Source organism: Madurella fahalii, assembly GCF_045866475.1.
Source record: "Madurella fahalii IFM 68171 DNA, scaffold_5, whole genome shotgun sequence".
Lineage (NCBI taxonomy): Eukaryota > Fungi > Ascomycota > Sordariomycetes > Sordariales > Madurella > Madurella fahalii.
Window position 1 is genome coordinate 1,975,361 of NW_027263975.1, and position 15,930 is coordinate 1,991,290.

A 15,930-nucleotide genomic window follows, 5' to 3' on the forward strand; every position below is an offset into this window, starting at 1 on the left:
AAGACGGAGCACCCAAGCTACTTGGGCGCCTTCTAGTTAATCCAACCTCACAGTTCGTACGGCCGTCCCCAATGTGCCATCCGTTTTGTCGATCAGGATGACTTCATCCGGGTGAGTTCCCCGTCTGAAAACGCCCCAGTCGATCATAACAATTATGAGCGGTGATACGGGCCTTGCTTCTGGCCTCCTGTGCTGAGTTCGGCCAGCTGACCACTTGTTCTCCATCCAGATCTTCCAAGGACCTCGCCAAAGCTCTCAGCAACTTCCTTCAATCGCCTAAGCTCCCCCTACCCGCTGAGCTCAACGCCATCATTGCGAGCTACCTCGAGAAGCATGACAAGCCCGACGAAGGTTCCGGCGAGCGGTTGGGCGATGAATTGCTTGCCGTCTGGGAGAAGATCGTGAAGGACCGGCCCGACAAATATGCCGCATTCCTCGCCGTCTTGCGGGAGCTCCGCCCGGCGCTGCGAACCCCATCACGGATCTTCAAGTGGTGGGATAAGCTGCTCGACCCGGTTCTGGAACACGTGGGGCGGGAGAAGGGCCTGGCCAGGGAGGTCATGGACCATACGCTCGACCTCTTATCGGCTGACGAGTACGATGACCCAACGGCCTGGAGCGAGGAGGGACTAGCACCGCTCGTCAACCGGCTGCTCTCCAGGTGGATGGAGGTCCGCGAGCGCCAGCCACACTTCCGCTCCTCCACCGAGCTCAAAGACCAGATGATCAAGGAGGCATTGATGGCGTTTGGCAAGAGAGATCCTAAAGGGTTCATGACGGCTCTGAATGGCTTTGTGGTCAAGAGAGAACACCGGAACTCCGCTCTGAGCCTCCTCTGCGCGTTCGTGTCGAGCGGACCTCCTCACCTGCACCTCATCCTACAGACTCCGCTCTTCGTCAACATATTACACTCCCTGCAGAAAGACGAATCGACCGCCACCGTCAACCTGGCTCTGATAGCGCTAGTCATGATCCTGCCCTTTATACCCAGCTCAGTAGTTCCTTTCCTACCCACCTTGTTCAACATTTATGCTCGGTTGCTGTTCTGGGATAGGGATTCGTACTTTACTCGACAGCATACGGAGATGGGTGCGGAAAACGGAGGACCCGGAGCCGGCATTCCTTGGGACAAGTCTCTACTGGATCCCGACTACGACGGACATTCGCTCTCTTATCTCCCGGAATACTTCACTATTCTCTATGGCTTATACCCCATCAACTTTCTCGACTATATCCGCAAGCCCCAGAGATACCTACGCCATGCGAACAATGCTGATGACATCGACGTCCAGGCCATGGAGATCCGGGATAGGTCGGAACGTTTCCGGAAGCAGCATGTTTTGCATCCGAATTTCTACAATCTTACCATCGAATCCGAAAAGACGGATCTTAGTCGATGGATCAAGAGCGAAGCTGACGAGGTCCTCGCTGATTGTATGGCCTTGCTCATAGAACGCACGCCTGGGTTTGACAACGTCCGACCCACCACGCCGGCCCGCGGTGCGTCTGTCTCTCTTATGGGCGACAATGCAGACCAAGAAGGATTTGACTCTGCGCTCTTGAGCAGCCCCGGCAATGTCGATGCGTCACATCAATCTCTCCCTCCAAAGGCTTTGTCACTCGGCCGACCGAGCAGCATTGCAAGCCACCCCTCGGCATGCGACATGTCTGAGAGCAGGAGCCGGGGACCGGGTGGTGATAGCCCGACTCTCCCGCCACACCTTGTTCAGTCACCTTCCCAAACCCAACTCCAGGACCTTATTCATTCAAACAAGGTCATCAAATCGGGCTTACACCAGTCGCTGGCTAGCGATAGCGTGCCATCACTTCTCCTCAACCCTCAAGAGCACGCAGCCGAGAAGAGCCCAATGCAAGTCCCCGTCGCACAAGCGGCTCGCGACCAAGGGGGATCCAACGCTGAGCTAGGAGACCAGGCAGTTCTCTTTCAACATCAACGGCTCCTTCTAATCAATGATCTACAGTACGAGAGATTCATCAAGCAGCAACACATGATACACATGGGGGAGCTGCGCCGGAAGCAAATCAGGGTGTCAGCCACAGAGGCCGAGACACAGAACCTTGTGATGGCAAACCGGAGTCTGCGGCAACGGCTAGACGAGGCCAAGAGGGGCGAGGCGCAGATCAAGAAAGAGTCTGATCACCGGCGAAATATGGCCAAGAAGTGGGAAACAGACCTGTCCAACAAGCTGCGGGCGCTACGGGAAGAGCAGAAGAAATGGAACGCCGAGGCCAGCGAGCTGAGGCAGCAACTGGAAAAGGCCCAAGCGGAATGTGAGAGCTTACGCCGGATCGTGGATGAGGCAGAAAGGAAGAGGCTCGAGTCGGAACAAGACCTCGTGGCGGTTGATATCAGCACGGCCATGATTGAGAGCCTAAAAGGCGAGATTGCACGCCTGTCCGCCTCGGAGCGCGCGTTCCAGGGCAAGGAGCTGAAGATGGAGACTGCTATGCAAGCGGCAGCGGCAGCGGAGGCTAGAGCAAAGCAGAAAGAATTGGAGCTTGCCGCGCGTGAGGAACAGCTCGGCGATGCAGAGCGCGACTACCAGGCGCAGATCGAAGACCTCAAGACACAACTCGCCAAGGCACTCCAAGAGGGCCAGCGGAAACCCTCTGGTGACGTGGCAGCGGTGTACGAGGGTGCCCTCTCGACAGCTAGAGCGAAGAACACCGAACTCCAAAAGCAATACAGCACCCTCATGAGGAAGTTCACAGTTGCCCAATCGCAGTTGCTGGATCTGCAGAGTAGTCTCCCTGGATCAGTCGCCGGCGGTGACAGCGAGGCGGCGCCAACATCCAGAAGCCCAATAGCGAGCCGGAACCGACCGCATCGCGGATTTTCAGATACTGAAGCCGCCGCCGCGGACGGGACGCCGTACAGCGCCGCATCGCCATCCCTCGAGCCCCCGTCAAGCTCGGTGGCGTCGTCAGACCATCGACCACCGACCCCAGCGGGACTACCCGGATCTGGGGATTCGTCGGGGATTGGGACGACGACCAGTCCGCATGCGGAGAGATACTTTGGTCGTGGTGAGTAGCCTCCATGGATCAATATTTAGGTTCCCCCTTACTCACTGTGTACTTAGGAGGGGCTCAGAACGCGGCTCGGAAAGAGCCAAAGGACAAAAAAGAGAAGCTCGAGAAGAAGGACAAAAAGTCTGGCGGAAGCCTCAGGGGAATCCGGAACTTTGTGTGATTAGGGCGCAGATACTCGAGACTCCAGGGTCATGCCAGAACTGTGCCACGAACATTTCGTAGCTGTGGGTTGCAGCGAGAGCAACCGTAACACTGGTCTATTTGATCTGGTAGTAAGACCAGTGCCGGGAACTGCAGGGGGCCATCGGATTCCTGCGCCAAGACCTCCAGGATTCTCGCGTGTTTATTCTGAGTGGCGGGCCTCCCCAGCCTCCCCCTCCCGTGCGGCGCGGGTCAGGTCCGGCTCGGATTCGCGCTCGCAGCGGGCATGAAACCAACCAGAAATATTCTTGCGCGCTCTTTGCGTATTTGCGAAGTGCAAATCGCGGGAAACTAGATCAATCTCATCGCCTAGAGCCCGACAGTCCGATCACTAGCTCTTTGCTTTTCTCTCTGTGTCCGCGATCCAAGTGTTGAGGGCTTCCGGTGTGTTTCGGCGCCCTGAATTCTAGAAGCGGGCTAGTTATCTGTCGGCTGCACCCGCTGCTTGATCCGATAGCGAGGGCAATTCATCGGCGCTTTGATTTATTTTACCTCAAGAGTCATCGCCCGCGCGGTTCTCCTCGACTCTCCAATCACGTCAGAAGGGCACTTCATCCCATCGCAAAACGGTCTCGACCCTCGGGAACAAGTGCACAGGTCCACATTGTGCGCGGCCCGCGAGCCCGCACCAGGCCCGCCTTGTCCGTCCGGCCACCCCCGACCACCTTTCGCGACCGCATCGCATCCGACCGAAGCGCGCACGACATCCATCTACAAGCAGCGATCAATTACCCACCTAGTCGTCAGAGCGATCAATAGCATAGTTTAACCCACCTTCAACCGTCAACCCTCGGGCGCAATGGCGCCGACAAACGGAAAGCGGCTGCGCGCAGCAGCGCCGGCACCACCATCACCACCGCCGCCGCCGCCAGTAGCAGCTGCACCCCCAGCCGAAGCCGAAAGAGCACAAATCGGCGCTCCCCGCTCCGCCGCTCCCCCCGCGACCCCCGTCGTCGTCGTCCTCCCCCGCCAACAAGTGCAGAACCCGCCGCCCGTCCAGACCTCGACCATCCCGGCCTTCTACGGCTCCCTCGAGTCGGGGCCGGACCCGGGCGCGGTGGCGGGCATCACGCTCGGCTCCGTGGCCGGGTTCGTGCTGCTGCTCTGGTTGGTGTACACGTGCATCAACGTCGGGGGCGGGGGCGGCGACGCGACGACCGAGGGCAGCGCGTCGGTGGTGACGCGGCGCAGCCGCAAGCGGCACGCCTCGCGGCGGCGGCGGTCCTCGCGCGGGACCGAGGCGACGGTGGAGATCCGGCGGAGCGGCGGCGGCGGCGGCGGCGGCGGAGGGACCGTGATTGTCGAGGAGATGGCGACGGCGCATCACCCCGCCCCCGTCATTGTCGAGGAGACGAGGCGGCGGAGGAGTGTGAGCCGCGGGGCGCCGCCACCGCCGAGGCGAGTCGGGTCGAGTGACGAGGATGACGAGGTGGTTGTCATCGAGGAGGGGAGCCCGCCGCCGAGGAGGCGGAGCAGGATGAGGAGCGTGGAGAGGCGGTCGAGTGGGTATAGGGAAGTCGATCCGTCGAGGTTTGCTGGGGGGGATGCGCCTTTTGTCGAAGTGAGGAGGTCGAGTAGCCACCGCAGGTAAGGATGAAGAATCAGACGGGGGGATTAAGACGTGCTCGGACGGAAACGGGACAGGACGGACGGAGAGGACTGATGTTATGTGACCCTCGGGCTCTTTTTATTTATTTATTTTCGCAGATGAAGGGCTACCGGTTGGTTTCTGGAAGAGGCGCTGGAATTGCGGCAGAGGCGGGCCAATTGCTCATGGATCGTTTTATTTTTTGGGCTCTGAGCTTTGTTGGTCTTAGGCGGTCTGTGCTGGAATGTCCGACTCGAGTAGCTGCTCCTAGTCCTACTGTATGTACCCTTGGACCATGCTCATCAGTGCCCCGCTGTCTCTTGACATGTGAAACTCGTTTCCCGTGTGCCGTACATTATGCAGCGGCTATCCCGTTGCGGGACCGAGAAGGCATACCCGCGTCAACGAAACATCATAGACGATCAATTCGACTGTCTTGCCTGCTCCGCTTGCGGGCTTCCAGCCAACAAACGCCCGGCCTTGCTTGTGCCCCCCGTTGCCAAGCCCGTTGCAGTGACCCCTGTTCTCGCCCGTTTCGTGCCCCGCAACGGATGCGGGCCTCGATCACGGGCAGAAACGCCCTGGTTCCGGGTGCCCCACACGCCAATGACATCACCAGCTGTACAAGGGGGTTTGAGCATGAGAAACTCAATGGGAATTGGCCCAGGTTATTTACCTTCGATACTTCGCCCGGATCTGTTCTCAGTTTTCTAACCATTCATCTTTTTCTCTGGCGCAAATCTCACTTATAACCCACTTGAATTGGACCAGTAGCCCATCATGGAACATCCAGGTATGTACAGTTACTACACCACACGAAAGCTCCCGAACCAACTTTGACATTCGAACTAACACCCGATCCTCGTAGTCAAAGAAATCAGGAACGTCATCCGCTCGCTCACTCAGGGCACCCCCGACGAACAGCAGGATGCAGTCTACCGTTACTTCCTCCCCGGGGCTTCCTTCATGCATCCCTTTTGCCGTGTACCGTCCTTTGTGGGCCTGAAATTGCCTGGTGCGGGTGAACTTGATTCCAGGGCGCTGATAGTGGCCATCTTGAAATGGTGTAAGCACTCCCGCAATCTGTATGATGGGCTACCTAGACACAGAGATACTAAACACTCTCGTCCCGACCAGACAAGATCCTAAGCCCTAAGATCGAGCTCGACATCGAATCATGTGGTACGTACCCATCCACCTCTCCCTCTTGGTAGAGAACACGATCGCTAACCCCCGAACCACACAAACACAGTCTTTGACCAGCGCACCAACCTCCTCTACGTAAAAATCTCGCAGGTCTTCTCCATCTGGCTCATCCCCTTCCACCGTGCCCCCGTCAGCCTCGTCACGGTCTTGCACCTGGCCCCGGCTCCCGCACCGGCCCCGCACTCTTCCTCCTCCGCCACCGTCAACGGAACCAGCAGCGCCAACGCCAACCCCCCCTCTACTCCGGAGCAGCCCTACGATGCCGCCCAAGAGAAGCTCCAATCCATCCAGGAAGGCTCCGAGCCAAGCTACGCCGCAGTCGTCGCCTCCGGGCCCGAGGCCTCGGCGTCGACAGACCAGGACAAGGACAGCAAGCAAGGAGGAGGAAAGGGCGGCTCCCGCGGTGCTGTTGCCGCCAAGGGTAGTACCGATGCCGGCTCCTCCAAGCCGGTGCGGTACTACATCAAGAAGCAGGAGGACCTGTACCAGGTGAACGAGTTCCTCAAGTTTGTGCTCCTGGCCCCCGGGGCGTCCGTATGCGGCGCATTCCAGCTGCTGGCCACCATGGTGTGCGTGTTTGGCGTGATACTCCTGAGCCCCCTCATGAGGGCCGTCGGGATCGCCGGGAGGGGAATACAGAGGGTGGCTTGAAATGCTCTGTCCCGTATCGGCCGGTTATGAGCCAAATCGACGTGCGTACATATCCGTGCAAGCACCGTTGGTTATCTTTGTACTTTATTACTTCAGTGGAGGAGCTTTTACCCCCAGCTCCTCTCGTTTTCTTGAAAACTCTGTACAATATGCAACAAATAGGAGGCGTTCCGGTTGATTGTTTCAACTATCAAAGACTACAACTTTTGTTTGTGTCCGTGAAAACAAGGGAATATGGACTTGACTGGCTACTGCTTTGAGTGCGTCCTGGACACAAACCGGAGCCAGATCCGATTCACATGAACGAAGCTTCAGCACGGAATCCTCGGGAATAATCCAAGTACAATGCTAATATTAGATGCAAATAAAAATATACGATGTGCCAAAAAATTATCCATGAGACAGGAATGCGAATGCCGCCAGCAATGCAGTCCTCGCCTAACTTCATGGCTCTCTTCCCCCCAAATGCCAAAGACGAAAAACGCCGGGGTATTTTCCTTCGCCTGTATGCGTAATGCTTGCAAGTATGCACTATTCGGCACCTTATGCACGCTTGAAACGCCAGCCTCTGCTCCCCTAGGCAATGCCTCCTCTCTCATCCTCCCTTGTGATCATCATCAATCCCACATTAGTCGTACATACAGCAATACATTTCTCTCCCCCTTTTTCACAGGTTAATGAGATCCACCTCAGAGAAGTCGGGGGGATTCCTCCCATACACCACGCGCACCCGGCTGTCCAGCGCCGTGCCCTCGTTGGTAATCGAGATGTACTCGCTAAAATCATTTGTGCGCCTGATCTCGTCGTCGCTGATGCCGAGGTCGTCCCTCGGGATCCAGACGACCGGCCGCCTCGCACGCAGCGCAGAGTGCTGGAACGCCTTGCGCACCAGGACATCGCGCTCCTCCGGCGTCAGGTCCTCAATCACGTCCGAGTACCCGCCAAAGAGCGCGTCACCCATGGCGCGCTGCGCCTCGAGGTCCTTCTGCCGCCGCTGCTTGCGGTATAGCGCCGCCGTGCGGAGCGAATCCTCGGCCTTGCCAAACGTAGCCTGCCGGATCTGCTTGCCGCCACGCGCCGCCCACGTGCTGGCGTGCGCGATCCCCTTGACCGGATTGAACTTGCCGAGCACCGAACCATTCGTACCATGTTTCTTATTGCCCAGCTTCTCGAGTTCAATGTCGTCGTCGTGCGCACCGCTGATCCTGTTGAGTGTGGCGGCTTCGTCATCGTCGTCATCAAGCAACCCCAACCGCCGCGCCTGGGCGCGCTGGAACGCCTCGTCGCGGAGCACAGCCTCATCCTCGAACGTGATGGGCAGGTAGCGGAGAAGAGGCCCGAACGACCCGTTCAGGACATACTGGTACAGGATCGTCAAGAAGAGGGTGATAATCATGATGATGGCCTGCGGGATGCACGTGTTGAACCCGGCCTCATCCTCAGCCAGGAAGAAGAGGCCGATTAAACAGAGTTCCATGACGTAGAGCCCAGTAAACGTCTGGTTGATGGCCCGCGGGTACAGTACGCCTCCCGTGTCCGTCTTGAACCGGGTGACGTAGAGCATGTTGTAGCGGTGGGCGACCCAGAGGAGACTGAATGTTATGATGGCGAAGAGGGAAATGAGGGGAGCCACGATCGAGTAGATCAGCGCGATGCAGGCAAAGTTTGTGTATACGGGGAAGAAAGAACCCCACGTGACGGTTGGCAGCTGCGTGTTACGGGTCCATTTTGCTCGTGCCGTGTTGTCCACGATCCTGGACCAGACATACCAGACAAGGAGCGTGCCAATTTGCAGTAGCGTTCCCGAGCTTGTCGACAGCGCTTGCAGAATCATGTATGCGAAGAAGTAATTGGCTGCCTTGGGAAGGTTCTCAGCGAGGATATTGGGAGTGGATGTGAGGTTCGACGAGATGTTCGCGATGGTCTGGAGCGCGCCGGACGCGATCGAGACGACCAGGAAGACCTGGACGAATAGGAAAACAAAGTAGTAGATCTGGACGATCTCAGATTTCCGTGACCCCGTCTTGGAGCCCTGCCAGACGGCCAAGAAACCCAGCACGACGGGCACAAGTGCCAGAATGATGGCCAGGACCAGGGCGGGCAAGACACCGGCCACCGCTTTGACGGCATTGTGCAGCGTCTGGCTGCTCGCCAGAAATTCGAGCCAGCTGTACTCCCTAATCAGCGCGTCGATCTGGGAGAGCGAAGCGGTCCAGGCGACGGGAAAAGCCCAGAGAATAACCATGGCGGCCACGATAACGAAGACAATGATACGCCTCGCCCACTCTCCCCACCACGAGATGGCCATGTTATCCCAAATGACATCGTCGGGCGAAATCTCGACCATGCGGGGCGTCATTTGTTTGGGGATGTGGTGAGTAACGGACTGGCAGGCCATGTGTGCTGCCACTTGGTGGTTGAACTGAATGAATGCCGCGTTCATGACAGGGTAGCGCTCCGGATGCTTTTGGTCTTCTTCAACCTCCATATTGAGTCGCGCCAGCTCCGCACGACACCAGTAAATCGTGTCGACCTTCTTGTTGATAAGGGGCAGGCTGGGAAGCCATCTCGGGGTCCATTCGAAATTGGCTATTCGGTGGTGAGGACGGTCCTCTGGCTTTATCCATTTCCTCCATTCGGCGTCTTCCTCCGGCTGGGTCTTGTAGTCGCGGGTGTACGCAGTTGGGTAGTCGACCGGTGGCGGCTCGCTGGCTAGGAAGGGGATCGCATCCTTCACAGACTGCCAAAACGACTTCTTCTCGCTCCTCCAAGGGTACTCGTCTCCTTCGGCGCCCTGAGGAATCGGAGACGCATAGCTCCCAGTGGGAGGCTTCCAGAACTGGAACCACCACGTCTTCTCGGTAACAATCATCTCGTCCAAGTTAGTAGCTCTTCGCGTTGTATTGCCGAAACTCCTAGGGTCAAACGTCTCCTTCTTGGCATCCAAATCTTGGGAAACGTCGGACAGTGTGTGGGCGTGCGCAGCCCGCCGAGAGGTTAACGGGGCTTCTGAGGCAAATGAAGTCTTGGGTTTGTCCTCGTCGTCCACTGCCATGTGAACTCTCCGGGGAGAGTCCGGGTCATCTGTCACGAACATTGAAGGCGATGCGCGTGGATCGACGGGCTTGACAAAATCAAAGCCATCTGTCCTCTCCAAGCCCCCGTCGATCCCCTTCTGGATGGCCTTCGCGCCTCCAATCAGTCCCAGGCCGACTCCGCCCACCGCCGCAACGCCTTTGCCAACGCCTTTACCCAGGCCCTGTCCGATCTTGACAAGAGGGTTTCCGGTTCTTCGCGGCGGGTCCATCGCCTTGGTTTCTCCCTCTTGAAAATCAGCCGAATCGGTGCCTCCGTACTGGTGATCAGCCTCGGCTATCGCGTCGTGCACGCCGCGAGGCACGTGAGGCGTGTTAGCACTCAGGCCCCCTGAGCCCTCAGCACGCCGCTGGGCTTCTTGGTCCTGTGCTTTCGCCCGTTGTGCCTTTTCGGCTCTGTTCCCAGACCTCAGTCTCTGGATCAGACTACCCTTCCTCGCTTGCTTCAGCTGCTTCTTCTTGGCCATGCGGATCAGCTCACTCTCTGCCTCTTCCAGCATCTTGTGGACACGATCGCGCTCGTGGATCTTTTCGAGCAGGGCGGTAAAATCGCGCGTCAGCCAGACATTTCTAATGCCCCCTGGAAACACGTCAAACAGCCCTCTCAAAGCCTCCTCGGTTAGCCATTTGTTCGGAATCGAGCTCACGAGCACCGTGTTTGCCGAAGCTCGCAAGCGGTGTTCTGCGCTGGTGAGGTAGTCCTGCCGAATCTTGACATAGACTTTGAGCTCGGCGAAGAAGACACCGCACACCCAGAAGATGACCAGAAGAGCCAGAACGAGGTGGGCCCAGCGCCGATGTTGCTGGTTCGGGGCGACATTGCCCCATGCTAGAGTGTCCAGCCCCGTTGGGACGCTGGAGTCGTTGGCGCGGTCGGCGGTGCTGTTGATAATCTCGCGCCCCATGCCGCCGATGTAGTTGAGAGGAACCAATATCGGGATCACAACCAGTGCGATAGGGATGAATATGATTAAGAGCGTCTGAAGGTAGCGCAGGAAGAAGTAGGCGTCAAGCCCGCATTTCTTGATAATCTCGCGGTCCTGGAAGCTCATGAGCTTGAACGCCAGAGCCCAATGACTCGAGGGCGGCGGATCGGTTCGTTCGCGTTCGGGCACGAGGTAAGTTTTCGGTTTGCTACAATCAAGCAGGTATTAGCGTCTGTGGTCCAAGCGATGGCGGGTTGGGGGTTCATAGATACGTACAATATCCTGACCAGCTTGTTCCGTAATAGTAGGAAAAAGCCCATCTGTACGCCAAAGACGACGAGCGAGGCCGCCAAGGCCGTCACGAAAGCGATGAGGCTAATGCCGGTCGCCACCTGGGCGGCCCCCGAGCCCTCGGCATCGTTCAACGACGCCGATTCCGTGGTGCTGCTCATGGTTGCAACGGATGTCGGTGGTTTGGCCTTCACTGAGCAATCCTAATCCTGCAATAGGGAATGCAATGGCCCAGACAGCGGCGGGCCATGCGCTATGCCCCACGGAGTGGAAGAGTGGGATCTGAGAAGCACGTTCCTATAGAGCTTTTGTGTACCTTTTCGATGCGAGGAGCAAGCGGTATTGAGGGAACGTTGATGGGCGGGACAGACTTTGGGTGAGGAGGGTGAGGGGACATAAAAGTTGGTCACTGAGGTGGATAATGGCGCGCCGGGTCGTACAATGGGCGGAAAGAACGGCACCGATTTCCATTCCCCAAAGACATGATGAAAGGAAACAATGCAGGGGCATGTTGAGCGAGGTGTGGGTTTGCCCAGGTCCTTGCGGCCTCCCAAGTCCATTAGGTCATTCGGCTAGAGATAGTGGGCTTGGAAAATGGATGGTATCCGGGTTTCGTCTGATGAAACAATCCATGGGGGAACACGGTCCTGATTGGCTGGATCTGGTGACGTCGGCGGCTCTCACAGTGCGTTGGTGCAATATTACTGGCTAATCGTGATCGTCTTCCCGCCAAATCTGGGGGTCTTACTGCTGGCTGCCCCCTTGAAAACGCAGCTCCTTGTTCTTCTGTCCTTGCATCAGCGCCTCGCAATTCGCAGACATAGACGCGCGCTTCAGCTGCTGCTTTGTTGGAGTTCTAGAGTAGAATATTTTTATCATCGGGCATTGTCTGGACAAATCTGTTTATCTTTGCTTGTCCTTTGTCTCAATCGGACCCGGCTTTTGTTCAGGCATGTGTAAGCCTCTTTGAATAGCTCACGTTCCCTACATGGCTTATACGTTGCTACCCCTTGTCGGAACACTGTGTCACCTACATCCCGTGACCGTCCTGGACCATGATCTCATCTGGCATATGGCGCCTGTCCTGAGGCAGGCCATTGGGACATGCATTCCTTCCAGCCCCGAGATAAACTACACTACGTTTTGTCTAAAAGAAGAAAAAAAAAAAAAAAAAGGAGGACGAAAAAATTAAAGGGAGAGAGAGTCGATGTATGTACTGTACATTTCAATCAAACCAGCATTGGCTAGGTGCTAGCTCCGGATGGTGATGTCATGGCTCTCGATGTGTCCTCTGCATAGTATACGTAAATCTGATGAACCGGGTTCCGGGACCTGCACCTGCACCTGTACCTGCACATCGCAGCATCCATGCAAACCATACGAGGGTTGATGTCCCGCATTGTGGCACAAGGCTCGGCTATCACCTGCTAGGGTAAATGCTGGGGGAGAGAGGCGCAGGAATAACATTTTTTTACTTGGCTGATCCTGGCCTGCGCCGTCAGGTTGCGGGGGTATTTCAAGCCCCGAACCGACAAGTGCACTTCTGCTGGAGAAGCCAACTTCGGCCCCCTTGCCTTTCGACACATTTAAAACCTGTAGGAGAACAGCAAGAGCAAGTATGAGAGTTGTTGGTTTCGCCTGGCATGCCGAGCTCAGTCACTTTCTACGGGCGTCAGAAGGCATCCATAGGTCTTGCTTAAGTGCGGGCTAGCGTCGGCGCTGTCGAGCGGCAAATACATTTTCCCAGAGACGATGTGATTCCCGAGCGCAGCGATCCGGGCACGGCAGTCCCAGATTTCTTCCGCGCTACAGGGTGCATCTTTCCCCGCACCGCCTGTGTCTCCCACTCCGACTTGAGCCGCCCTGAAGAGTTGCTCCTGCGCAATGCTCCTAGAATTGTGAACTTGTAATGGGGCCCTGCCGGGCGCTATCCCCAATCTCCATCTCCACTACCATCCGGCTCAGCATGCCACACAATTCGCGATTGCCCGCGTGCGAGAACAGGTGCCGAGGCATCGTCCGCATAGATCCCTAGGCTGCGTATATGAGTACAAGTGGGGTGGTGCGAGCCTGTCTGAGCCGTTCCATCCATCTCCAGATCGTAGATTACGTCCCTCAGTCTTAGAAGCTATCAATCCAGCAAGCAGCTCTCATACCCTCGTCCAGACCGCAACCAACATTAGACCGCACGCGCTGCAATGGCCGACGCACGGGATCTGCGCATCGTCATCATCGGCGCGGGTACGCTCCCCATGGCTCCGGCATCCGTTTCGACCGAGTTGTGCTGACGCTCCCAACAGGCATGGGAGGCTTGGGGACAGCCCTGGCCTTCGCTCGGAAGGGCTTCAAACACATCGATGTTTTTGAGACGGCGTCAAATCTAGGCTTTGTCGGTGCCGGCATCCAGATACCCCCGAATGTGGTCCGCGTGCTTAGCCATCTCGGATGCTGGGAGGACATCGCGAAAGAGGCAACCATCGTCAAGGCCACCAGCATCAGGCGTAAGCATACCCCAGCACCGCACCAGGGTGAACCAACTTGACTAACGGTCTGAACAGAGGGGAGCACAAACACTGAGCTCGCGCACGTGGACATGCCCGATATTGAAGAGAAATACGGGTTTCCGCACGCCCTGGGCCATCGCTCATCTCTTGCCGGGGGCTTGTTCAATGGCTGCAAGAAGGAGAGCGCTATCAAGTTCCACTTCTCGACTGCGCTGGTGAGGGTCAACTCGTTCTCGCCCAAGCCCGTCATCACAGTCAAGCCGCGCGACGGCGACGAGTACACGGTAGAGGCCGACATCCTTTTGGCGTCCGACGGCATCAAGTCGGCGACTCGCAAGCAGATGCTCGCCGAGCTGGGCGCCGAGTCACAGGAAGAAGATACCGGACAGGCCGCGTACCGCATCATGCTAAAGCGCTCCGAGATGGAACACGACCCGGAGATGCTAGAACTCCTGGACAGCGACACGGTGGTGCGCTGGGTCGGCGAGCGGCGGCACATCATCGCCTACCCCGTCAGCAACAAGCAGATCTACAACCTGTCGTCCGCGCAGCCCGATACCCACTTTGCCTCGGCCACCAACGCGACGTATACTACCAAGGGCTCCAAGGCGGACATGCTCAAGGTGTACGGTGACTTCTGCCCCCTCGTGCACCGCATGCTCGACCTGGTGCCGGACGGCGAGGTGTGCGAGTGGAAGCTGCGCGTCCACAAGCCGCTGCCCACGTGGGTGCACGGCTCGGCCGCATTGGTGGGCGACGCGTGCCACCCAACGCTGCCGCACCTTAGTCAGGGCGCGGCAATGGCTATCGAGGATGGCGCCGTACTGGCCGAGGTTGTGAGCAAGATCCCGAGCGACAAGCTTCACGACGCCGAGACCATCACAAAGACGCTCAAGGTATACGAGCTGCTCCGCAAGCCCCATTGCAGCGCACTGGTGGACCTGGCGGCGCACTCCGGGCGGATACTGCATCTCGGCGAGGGCAAGGCGAGAGAGGAACGGGATCGCCAGTTCCGCGAGAACGGCAAGTCGGGCTCGGTGCCGGACAAGTGGGCCAGCCCAGACGTCCAACAGATGATTTACTCGCGCGACTGGATCAAGGAGGCCAACGACAAATATGAGGAGCTTTTTGCGACGTTGTAAACCCTCTGGACGGCCGTAACAAAGACAAACCCCGTGTGGGTGAGTGAGTGTGCTTAGACGAGACATAATTAGACACTCAAGAGTAGCAATAAACAGTATGAAATTCTGTATAACATCACCTGGTATTGGCGATCCCATAGCAGACAACAGATGCTTCAATACAAACCCTTACAGAGCAGGCAAGATCCTTGAAGACCGCGATGGAAAATAGAACACCGATAAGGACGAGCCGTCGTGTTGTGGACAGAAACAGAATCCCATACGCCCATCCCATGCCATTATAATATAACCTTGCGCCCCTTGGCGCATGTTCCTGTCCCATTCCCTTCCCGGGGCCCAGTACTTTGGTCGTGGTCGTCGGTGGTCTCCCGTCCCCGGTAACCCCTCTTTTTTACCCTCTTGCTCTCCGGGATAGCGGAGCCCGGCCGGGCCGGCCCAAATCCCCATTTTAGAACAACAGATCCAAACAGCAACAGCATGCCATTCCCGCAAGACAAGCCTCAAAAACGCCCTGCAATTCGACCATAGTTAGTTATTCGATTTCGTCTCCAAAAAAAGCCAGGGAGAAATTGAGCGATGAGGAACTCACTGGCCCGTTCCTGCGCCGCTGCTGTACAGGGTAGTAAGGCTGCTGCCCAGGCGGGTACTGCCCTCCCTGTCCGTTGGCGTAGTACCCCGCCGGCGGCTGCTGCTGGTAGCCCATCGGCGGTCCTGACTGATAGTAGGCTGCTGCGCTGCCGTCCTGCGGCTGCTGCCCCGGGTAGCTGTGGTATTGGGGTTGCGGCGGCTGGCCTTGATAGTAAGACGGTTGTGGCGGCTGGGGGTTGCCGTATGCGGGGGGGTCATCATGTTTCTGGGACATCTTGAGAGTGGTTGTGGTTGTGCTGCCCTTGTTGTTTGTCCCTGCGGTAAATGAAGCGACGTTGCGGTTGTGATCGACAGGACTGCCCCTGGTAGGGATGTATGGTATTGGTGGAAATGATCGAGATGGGCAAAAGTTCGCGGCAGCTAAACGAGGTAAAAGAGAAGGTGAGGGATGCGAACACGTGCGGTTTTATTCAAGCTCTAGATGGAGTGTGGCGAAAGGTGGGTGCTTGTCGCAGATAAGAACTGGTGCTTTTTGGGTTGGACGAATCAGTTCCACTAGATGATGATGCGCATGCGACTCGAAAGGTGGCGGGGTACAGATGGACGACTCAGCGCCTCAAAGTAAACGCGGCCTGTCTTGTCTCCGAGCGCCCTGGTCGTCCGTGTCTATGGGAAGATCAAAGA

General features: G+C 57.3%; 5 protein-coding genes across 5 annotated transcripts; 4 read left to right on the forward strand and 1 right to left on the reverse strand.

Moving 5' to 3' along the window:
• Nucleotides 1-97: 97 nt before the first annotated feature.
• Nucleotides 98-3,214, forward strand: MFIFM68171_09168 (Hamartin protein-domain-containing protein; the record flags this gene model as incomplete). The annotated part of the gene is made up of 3 exons (XM_071064587.1): nucleotides 98-111; nucleotides 230-3,048; nucleotides 3,105-3,214. 3 exons carry the CDS (start codon nucleotides 98-100, stop codon nucleotides 3,212-3,214), a joined length of 2,943 nt encoding a protein of 980 aa, XP_070920688.1.
• Nucleotides 3,215-4,054: 840 nt separating this feature from the next.
• On the forward strand, nucleotides 4,055-4,846 carry MFIFM68171_09169 (uncharacterized protein; the record flags this gene model as incomplete). The annotated part of the gene is made up of 1 exon (XM_071064588.1): nucleotides 4,055-4,846. The coding sequence occupies one exon, from the start codon at nucleotides 4,055-4,057 to the stop codon at nucleotides 4,844-4,846; it is 792 nt and encodes a 263-aa protein (XP_070920689.1).
• Nucleotides 4,847-5,623: 777 nt separating this feature from the next.
• Nucleotides 5,624-6,700, forward strand: MFIFM68171_09170 (Putative flavin-binding monooxygenase-like protein; the record flags this gene model as incomplete). The annotated part of the gene is made up of 4 exons (XM_071064589.1): nucleotides 5,624-5,636; nucleotides 5,712-5,909; nucleotides 5,981-6,025; nucleotides 6,096-6,700. The coding sequence occupies 4 exons, from the start codon at nucleotides 5,624-5,626 to the stop codon at nucleotides 6,698-6,700; spliced, it is 861 nt and encodes a 286-aa protein (XP_070920690.1).
• Nucleotides 6,701-7,367: 667 nt separating this feature from the next.
• MFIFM68171_09171 (uncharacterized protein) lies at nucleotides 7,368-11,173 on the reverse strand (the record flags this gene model as incomplete). The annotated part of the gene is made up of 2 exons (XM_071064590.1): nucleotides 7,368-10,929; nucleotides 10,998-11,173. 2 exons carry the CDS (start codon nucleotides 11,171-11,173, stop codon nucleotides 7,368-7,370), a joined length of 3,738 nt encoding a protein of 1,245 aa, XP_070920691.1.
• A 2,037-nt stretch (nucleotides 11,174-13,210) lies between these two features.
• Nucleotides 13,211-14,658, forward strand: MFIFM68171_09172 (Putative fad nadbinding domain-containing protein; the record flags this gene model as incomplete). The annotated part of the gene is made up of 3 exons (XM_071064591.1): nucleotides 13,211-13,253; nucleotides 13,313-13,513; nucleotides 13,571-14,658. 3 exons carry the CDS (start codon nucleotides 13,211-13,213, stop codon nucleotides 14,656-14,658), a joined length of 1,332 nt encoding a protein of 443 aa, XP_070920692.1.
• Between the last annotated feature and the right edge of the window lie 1,272 nt (nucleotides 14,659-15,930).